Source organism: Rhinatrema bivittatum, chromosome 18 (genome assembly GCF_901001135.1).
Source record: "Rhinatrema bivittatum chromosome 18, aRhiBiv1.1, whole genome shotgun sequence".
In the NCBI taxonomy this organism is placed as follows: Eukaryota; Metazoa; Chordata; class Amphibia; order Gymnophiona; family Rhinatrematidae; genus Rhinatrema; species Rhinatrema bivittatum.
The window spans coordinates 35,758,506-35,768,048 of record NC_042632.1 but is presented as its reverse complement, the minus strand read 5'-3'; the positions used below and the strand labels follow the sequence as shown (position 1 = coordinate 35,768,048).

Sequence of the window (9,543 nt, the reverse complement as noted above, 5' to 3'; positions counted from 1 at the left end):
GCCATTTTATATAACTGCTCTTCAGGATGCAAGTTCCCAACACTGACAGAAAAATCAGGCTTCCCACAACCGAACGTGCAAGACAAAAATCTTTATATGCCTGGGAGGAAAAGCAGCTACAGCAGCACCGTCTATGATATCCTGCCACCAGAGCAGAAATAAAACCGGACGAGGGCTAATACAGACCAGCATCAAAATTCAAGACAGGGCCCTCAGGCTGTACTTCCTATAAACCTTTAAAATAAAAAAAAAGTTAAGAGGAAAAAAATTCAAATCCACCTGAATCTATTACTCTGGCAACGCATGTAAAATTGTCATGCCAATAAAGTTAGTTAGCACTGTGAATCTTGTATAAAGAAGCTGCCATAACCAGAGAGAGGAAGCAGAGAGAGCTAGGGCAAAGAAAAAGTGAAAAGGCAGAAGAAGATACAATCCTGCTGGAAATCAAAGCCGTTGCCATAAAAGAGCTACATGGAATGAGGATAGGCAGGGTGGGTGCTAGTACAGTGCCCACCCCTCTTAATCATGGCCTACCCCCCTCTTCTACTCCCTGAATCAGCTGGGGCTGGCAGTGCTGCAGGGGCAGGAGGAGGAGTGAGTCAAAGGTGACACCCCCTGCCCTGAATGCAAGCAGCCCCTTGTACTATGATCATCCCTGCAATGAGAGCAGCCTCGAGTCCAACATAAAAGTAACTCGAAGCTGTGTCAGCCTTCCCCATTCCCTTTTTATCAGGTTTTTCTCTCCACGAATTCAGTTGCAGCTCAGGCATCATCCGTGATAGCACAGAACGAGTAAGGGAAAAATCGCATGAGAGGCTGAACTTTGCAATGCCTCGATTTAGCATCAGCACGTGTTCCCCACCTTCAGACAAGGAGAAACTAAACCTGCGTGTCCACTGCAGTGTGCTTCACTAGTGCCCGGGCTTGCGATCACCCCTTTCAAGAAAGCAGGCACCGAACAGGCAATTGGCTTAAAAAAAAAGAACAAAAACTCAGGGGATCGCACCATCAAGTCCGGAGGAAAACAATTCACTCCCTTAAAGTTTTAGACACACTCCGACTCCCAGTAAATATTTATATGGTGCAACAAGCCCTGTCCAGAAACACTCAAGACAGTCCCTCATGGGTGGAGCTTACACTCTCTTTAAGACAGACGAACGTTTAAGGGCAGGGCATGAAAACCAAAGGTTTATAGACTGTGGACATGGGCAGCTTACTATAAAGTAAGTCCACCCGTGCTCAGAAAGACCTAGAGAGCTTTTCCATCTCCGGCCATCCAACGACACCTACTGCCCTCTATGAAGGCGGCCACAGGTCCGCAACTTTTGTTTCCTCCTTGGAGCGGTCACGCCCGTGGGTGATAATCTGACCACCCGGAGATGGGGGAAGCTGTCGCAGGCCTCGGGGAGATCTTCATGAACAGGCACAGACGCCACCGCCCCAGACTCCTTCCTCTCTACAGCCGAAGAGGGTGGTGCCGATCGGTCCCCGGATAAGCCACAGCGAACGCCCGTTACACGTGAGCAAATGGGCCGCCTCTGGACCCCCCCCCCCACTCCTGCAACAGGAAGTGTCTCTTTTTCCTACTCAAAAGCTAACACAGGTTCACATTCTCCATCTTTTTATGAAAAACTTTTTATCGGTTCAAAGAAAATAGAACACATTGACAGGCCTCCCATGTACAGCAGAGTAACAAAGCTAAAAGGTTATGCAGACCAGCAAGCGTGAATCAGAACAGCAACTTAACTTCTACTGATTTTAAAAACAATTCCATCATTCTAATTTAAAAATAAAAATCCCACTACTGCTTCCTTCATAACCCAAAGTGAACATATAGGAAGTCTCTTACAAATATATATATATATATGTTTAGATAAGATTTATCCATTTTTTGTTTTAAATCATTGTACTTCTAAGTTGTAGAGAGGTAAGTTGTTAGTATAATTAAAGTTCTCTGCTGTGGTAGAGCAAGTCCGTTGCAGATTTGTACAGCACCGCCCATGGCCGCTTCCAAACCACTTCCACCTTCCACGGAATTGGTGAAGGAAAAAACTGAAAAGTTCAGAAATTGGGCCACTAAGCAAGAGTTAGGAGAAAGTAAAATTAAAAGCCAGGAGAGTTTCTGTTTATATAATCCCCATCATTGAAGAAAAAAAAACAAAACACCAGAAAAAAGAAACAAGGGGCTGGTTTTCACATGAAAAGCAATAGTGTGGCTCGTTATTCCTTCTCCGCCTCCGTGCATGTGTTTAGGTTAAGCGTAGATGATCCCCCGTGTGCCTCCTCCTCAATCATGGCAGCGCTGGCCTCCTACCCCTGTGGGAAAAAGCACATCAGACTATAAACAGATTATAAAGCCTGGGGATGGGGGCTGCAGAGAAAGGGCAAAGATGGCATTCAGCCACTCAAAATGCTTAAATGGGTGACATCTTCCCTACCGGGACTATAGTTCCACTGTGCGGGGGGCTGGCCCATACAGAGTGCCATGGAAAACAGAGCTTTTCCCCCTACCACTGCCCCCTCACTTCCAAATCACACACCCCCCCCCCCATCTGTCTTATAAAAACACCTACAAAACGTAACAAGGGAGGATAAGTCTTACAGAGGCTTGGAGCTGGTTTTCAACTTTTGACATCACTTATCAAGTCAAGATAATTTTCCAGAGGGCATATGCCAGACTAATGGTCAACCTCCCAAGCCTACCCCATTCATTTCACCCTAATAGGCCCAGCAGCAGACAGGTGGGCAGATTTTAAGTACCATGTTAGCAGTGGAGTTGAAAAAAAAAAAAGAAGAAGTATTAACTCAGTGTAAAGCACCTACTGAAATTTTACAAGATGGCAGCATCTCCTCTCCCTTCCACCTAAATGAAAAGGACGTACAGTGCTGGTCATGTCTGCTTCACCAGTCGCCCATGGAGACTACAATGCTGCTGCCGCCAACACACATCCACCCCCCTCTCATCCACTCAGCTCCCCCCCCCCCCCCCACCACCCCCTCGCAAACTTCAGGCCATGATATTCGAGGCTGGGGGCCCCAGATGACGCTCTCTATGGGGAAGAGGGACACGACTGCATCGATTCCCTGTCATTTACTTTTTCACTCATTCAAGGACGGGCTTTTCTACCAGTGGAACAACGGGCGTCACTTCCAAACAGGTTATATATTACGCTTACAGCACAAAGTGTAAGAGAGAATACGCCCAAGGGCAGGATCACTCCCCAGCAGGCTGCGTCTTCAATTTGGCAAGGCCACCACCGGGTGGGATCCGTTCAGCTGCTGTGGAAGCCCCGTGGTAGGAGGCAGGCCTCCTCCGTGGGGGGGGGGGGACACGGGACAACAGACTGAGCTAGACTGAGATATCAGACCCAGTCAGTTCTGCTGTCTGCTTGATTTATTCCGCCTACCGATCCGCTAAGACCTGCTTCTGAGGCTCTGCATGTTATATTATTTCATAGCGTTTTAGGAAGGGGGTGAAATTTCTCCAAGCTTAATTATAAAAAAAAACCAAAAACGTCAAAGATCTAGGACACCTTCTTTAATTCCAGAGTAAATCAAATATCAAACTGCCACCATTGGTGCAAAGTCTGTGTTCTTTTTCTACCCTGGAATTTGCACCAAATTGCAGAGGGAAACTATGCTTGTAGTACCTTTCCCTTGGGAAAGCCGCCACAGGTACTTACATTTTGCCTTTGCTTTTAGTGTACGCAAGATCCGGCATAGATTTGAATCTTCGATCTCCACTCTTTATTCTCTGAACTCGCCCAGCCCCTGCCCGCAGAACTCTGCCCTCCCAAGTCAGCTATAGCATGCGCACCACAGAACCCGTTTAAGTTTATCTTCCGTTAAAATTACGCTGGTAAACGTTTTTGGGGCAATGCCGAAAATACACCTGAAGGGGAATGAAAATCAATCCCACTAAATATGGCAACGTTGAAACTGGTGCACATGTACGTCAGCGCGTGCCCAGACACGCACCAATTTTATAATGAGTGCATATTATAAAATAGCCTAGGTGCGCACCGAATTTTGGAAGTAGGTGTGCACTGGATTTGAGCTGCGTGCGTGGGGGAATTTTATAACAAGTGCACGTCCACACCAGTTGGTCCACCACCTCGCCATCTAAATCAAGGTCCTCCAAACTGCCTTGGTTCTTCAGCCTGCACTCGTCCCGTCACTCCAGCCCCCTTAAACCCCTCAGGGATGCATGCATTATTTTTTTTTTTTTTTCTTAACTTACAAGGTGCTGGGATCTGTGCACGTCTCCAGCCCCATAGGTAGTTGCTCCTCCCTATCATTGCGATATATTTTGTACCCCGGTATAGCACTGTCCCATTGGGTGTCCTCCTTCCACCAGGTCCCTCAGATGCCAACTGGCTATGTCATCATTCACTGCTATACACCAACTCTCCCACCTTCTTTGAAATGTCTGTATGCCAATGCTAGAAGTCTAAGTGTGGGGTTTTTTGGTTTATATTAGCATTCTGCTTTTCAGCTGACAGGGATAATTTGGAATTCTTTGGCTCAGGTGATTCTTGACTTAAAAGCAAAAGTAGTCTGTGTGCTTATATTACAACCTCTGTTGGGATGCCCTAACGCCTACTTTATTAGTATCCTTCAAAGATACCTCCCCTCTGTGCTGCTGAGCGACTGTCAGCTTTCCCCTTTGTTCTAGTTTAAAAGCTGCTCTATCTCCTTTTTAAAGGTTAGCACCAGCAGTCTGGTTCCACCCTGGTTAAGGTGGAGCCCATCCCTTCGGAAGAGACTCCCCCTTCCCCAAAAGGTTCCGCAGTTCCTAACAAAACTGAATCCCTCTTCCTTGCACCATCATCTCATCCACGCATTGAGACTCCGGGGCTCTGCCTGCCTCTGGTGACCTGCGCGTGGAACAGGGAGCATTTCAGAGAATGCTACCCTGGAGGTTCTGGATTTAATCTTTCTACCTAAGAGCCTAAATTTGGCTTCCAGAACCTCCCTCCCACATTTTCCTATGTCATTGGTGCCCACATGTACCATGACAGCCGGCTCCTCCCCAACACTGTCTAAAATCCTATCTAGGTGACGCGTGAGGTCCGCCACCTTCGCACCAGGTGGGCATGTTACCAGGCGGTCCTCACGTCCACCAGCCACCCAGCTATCTACATTCCTAATAATCGAATCACCAACTATGACGGCCGACCTAACCCTTCCCTCCTGGGAAGTAGCCCTGGGAGACTTGTGCTCAATGTGAGAGGACAATGCATCACCTGGAAAGCAGGTCCTTGCTACAGGATCACTTCCTGCTGCACCAGGTTGATGCTCTCCGATCATGAGACCTTCCTCCTCCAAGGCAGCACCAGGTTTGCCAGACTGACATTGGGGCTTGGCTACTATGTCCCTGAAGGTCTCCTCTATATATCTATATCTCTGCCTCAGCTCCCCCAGGTCTGCCACTCTAGTCTTGTTCTCAGAACCAGGAGCTCTTTGCACTGGGTACACAAATACAACCTCTCACAGGTGAATAAAAAAAAAAAAATCAGACATGTTTGACATTCAATGCAGAAGACTGGAAGGCCCACCTCTTGCTGCTGGATTGCTGTCTTCATCTTAATTTTGTTGAGTTCTTAGTTAAGTTTAGGTTGCTAAGGGAGTATGAATGTGTAAATAAGAGTCCTTTAAATTTATTGGTATATTTGCTATTAATTTGGTAGTGACCTGCAACGGGATAATTAAACTCTTGATAAGGCCAGGGGCAATCCCGTGTTTTAGAATCAAGGCTGATTGATTTTTAATGTGAAAGTTGACTCCTGCCTGTAAATCAAAGGACAAGCTAGAGGTGGCTGGGAGGCTTCTCTTACCTTCTTCCTCCTCCTAAAGCCATCAGTCAACCTTCTCGGTTTTCTTTTTCTAGGAAAAAAAAAAAATAGCATGTGAAAACAGAGTCCAATGCTCAGTGTCTTAGAGTACGAGAGGCATACGCTGCTATCCTCTACACAGACTACCCAGCCTCCACTGACCAAAACTAAGCAGCCAGAAGTTAGCTTGGTGGCTCCGTGGCAGTGCTGGGTACCGCCATAAAGAGGGACCTGGGTTCGATCCCTGCTCAGGTCTGCTACTCCCTGGGATTGGCCAAATATTCACAGCCTCTAGGGAGAGGAAGTTATAGCCATTGCACAAAGATGACACCTAGTGGCTGGATTTAGGGCTCATGAGTGCAGAGTTCTGCAAGGACCCTCCTGCCCAGCTCTTGGCTGAAGACTGTCACCGCAACGACTGGACCTAAAGTATTCGGGAGGGAGTATAAAATTAGGAAAAAAATATCCACAGGTAACCGAGAATGAAAGTTCACAGCATCAAATCCCAGCTGGATTTGATGCAATCCCAGGAGTGACCTCCTGCAGCACCCACCAGGAATCCCAGGACATCCAGCATGAAAGCATGAGAGACTGGCGCTTCCGCAAGGGGTGGAGGACAAATGGCACCAAGGGGTTTTTCAGCCATCAAAATAGTCTTGTGTACCGACCACTGTTCTACAGCAACAGGTGAACGGCTGCCCGGACCACGGCAGGGTTTATGAATAATTTAATTTGGAGATTCCTTGCTTTTAATCTCTGATGCGTTATATTTTGAATTTTATATTGGCAGATCTGTTTCAATTTATCTACGCTTTATTGTGAGTCGCCAAGAGCGATGGATTGGTGGGATAGTTTCTGGATTTTTTACCTGCCTTTCCCAAATGCTGCTGAAGGCGTTGTACAATATTTGCATTCAGGCACAATAAAGTCCCTTCCCCTAAAAACTTACAATCCAAGCAGGTATCTAACGCAGCAGGAAATAGAGGTCCATATTCAGAGGGGGGGGGGGGGGGTGTTTGTCTGGTTAGGTTGGTGCCTGGCCCCACAAACCCCTGACTGTGCGACCACTGCTGAGTTATCTGGCTAGGTCAGGAAGCCAGTGAGAAGTTTAGCTGGATAAGTCCGGGGCATTCCAGGGCGCAGATAATGCTGATACTCAGTTACCTGGGTACGTTATTCAGCTGAACTTTACCACTGCGTCAGAGCACTCCTAAAACAAACCAACCTTTCTGGGCTGGCAGATATCTTTAAACCTAACTGGTTATACTTCGAGACCTTTGTTTTCAGTTATTTTACCTTTCCTGTGAATTCCAACGGTAGTTATTTTTCATTGATTTTTTTTTGTTTTATTCTGTTATAATCTGCAGAAGAAAAAAAAAAAATCGGCGGAGAGGCCATTTTTCCATGAATTGTGTGCGCTCCAACATTGACTTTCCCAGGAAAAATAAAATAAAAACTGAAAATGAAGGCCCCTAGTTATTATTCAGACATAGCTGGATGGGTATAAAAAAGGTTATCCGTGTAACATTAACCCAGATAACTTTAGCGAAAGTATATATAGTGGGAGACTTGTCCCACTGAGCGTTGTGTGTCAAGATATCCAGCTAACCAGTCCATTACTCACTCAAAGTGACTTGCCCAAGGTCACAAGCAACTGTGGGAAAAAGCAGGATTTAACCTCTGGCTTCCCCTGGTCCTCAGCTCACAAGCAAGGCTAGGAAACTCTGGTCCTCACGGCCTGGTTTTCAGGATATCCACTTAATATGCATGAGATCTATTTGCATGCACCATGCACGCAATTTTTACCTCATGCATATTCTGTGTGAATATTCTGAAAGCTTGCAACACCCGAGGTCCGGATTAGCCTGGGCCCCGCTCTAACCGCTAGGTCTCGACTTCTTAGACTTCCATGCGGCACCTAAACCTGTCGTCAGCCTTACAGATCCCCAAAGCCCCCGAGCTGTGCTCCCCTCTACAGTCACTGAAAACCAAGGCAGTGAGAGGAAAAGGCTAAATTCAAGAGACAGAGAAAGGGGCCCACGAAACGCCAGGCGCTGTGTGTGTGCGCTCGCACGAGTGCCAATAGCTTCTTCTACCTTTCTCTTCTGCTTGAGGCAGGGACTGGACCCCTCAGCGTTGACAGGAAGCTGAGAAGGTGTTTTCTTTCCTTTCTTTTTCTTGTCTTTTTTCTTCTTTTCTAGTGGTGAGAGAGGTGGAGAGAGAATGTGAAAAAAAAAAGCTTAAAAGTGGCTCGCACCAACGGGAGCAGCGGGTGATGGCAATTCCCAGCCCCCCTCCCATCTCAGGCTGGAGGCTTCAGAGATCTGACCCCCCCCCCCCACCAGGGCCTCCAAACCTGCCTGCTGAGATTATGAAGTCCCAGACGTGCCCCTTCATTTGCAAAATGCCGATGAGAACCATTTCCCTAACGACTCTCCACCCTATGAGAGTCCTGCCTGAGCCAGCTCACGTCCACTGGGTGGGTCTGGCAGCCAGAAAGAAAAAAAAACTGCAGAGCAATTCCCAAGAGGGCTTTCTCCCCTCCCCCCACCCTGATTTAATATGAAAATGCCATTTTTCTCAATGTTGGCCTGGATCCACGTCTTTTCTAGAAGAACATTCTGTTGGTTTCCGGTTTGTATACAGATGTGACTCACCTGTAGATTAAACAGTTCAGTAGAAAGCGTGTACATAGAGAATACGTGAGTGGTTTTTGTTAAAGGAAAAAAAAAAAGGCACTAAATAAATACAATTAGAAACATCCTGTCCCTTTAAGGCTCCAGTTCTCTGACCCCTTCTTTCCTTTCAAATCCCTGAGGTTTCACAAGGAAGGGGGAGGGGGCGGGGGAAGTAGTCGTCAACTGAACTGCAGATTAAATTTAGTGTGGAAAAGCGCAAAGCGATGCGCGTAGGGAAAAATAATCCCAACTACAGGTACACGAAGCTGGGAGTCGTTACCCACGAAAAGGACCTTGGGGACAAGACATTAAAACCCTTGGCTTGGTGCATGATGGCGGTCAGAAGAAGCAAGACGATGTTGGGAATGATCGGAAAATTAATGGAGAATAGAAACCCCCCCCCCCCCCCCCCAGAAAACATCATCTGGCCTCTGTATAAATGCCACGGTGCGATACTTCAAAGCACTCACGCTCACCGTGGGCCCTGCTGAAATAAAGTCAGCCTGGCTACCCCGCTGCAAGCTCACCATTCAGATGTCTGCACAGGGGCTGCCCAGGGTACCTCAAAGTTATTTATTCTATATGAGCCGCTCAAGTCATTGCTTCCATCTGAGCTCAATCTACTGTTCCACTATCAACTAAGAGAGGCAGAATTCATTCATAGGATGTTCAAGTACCATCCCCTTTACCAGTAACTCACATGGTTTTCATTAATTATTGGTCTATTCCTGACTAATTTTTAACCATTTCATTGTTTAATTCATTTCAATGTCAGATGTGATTTTTTTATTTATTACTGATGGCCATTTTTACTGGCAAGTTATAACAAGGTATTGCTGTTAAATATTCTACAATAAATTGGCTGAGCCTGTCTGAAAACGTTTACAGTGTTATATCATTACAGAAAAGAGCCCATAACAGTGTCCCTTGTTATACCTTACCAGGGCGAGCGTGCGAACAAAGGTTGAAAAACTGTCCAATCTTGAAAAAGACACTTGTATGTTATTTGATTTTGTTACTATATTATTCTG

General features: G+C 46.5%; 1 protein-coding gene across 2 annotated transcripts in view; it reads right to left on the bottom strand.

The window, feature by feature from the left end:
* Positions 1-1,617: 1,617 nt before the first annotated feature.
* The window catches only part of LOC115079863 (nucleolar and coiled-body phosphoprotein 1-like), a 36,306-nt gene continuing 28,380 nt past the window's right edge, over positions 1,618-9,543 (bottom strand). For both annotated transcript variants that reach the window (XM_029583802.1, XM_029583803.1), the window contains 3 exons: positions 7,931-8,031; positions 5,838-5,886; positions 1,618-2,316 (listed from right to left, as the gene is read on the bottom strand). In XM_029583802.1, the coding sequence (XP_029439662.1) occupies positions 5,860-5,886; positions 7,931-8,031 (128 nt within the window). In that variant the 3' untranslated portion in view covers positions 1,618-2,316; positions 5,838-5,859. The remainder of the gene's footprint in view (positions 2,317-5,837; positions 5,887-7,930; positions 8,032-9,543) is intronic.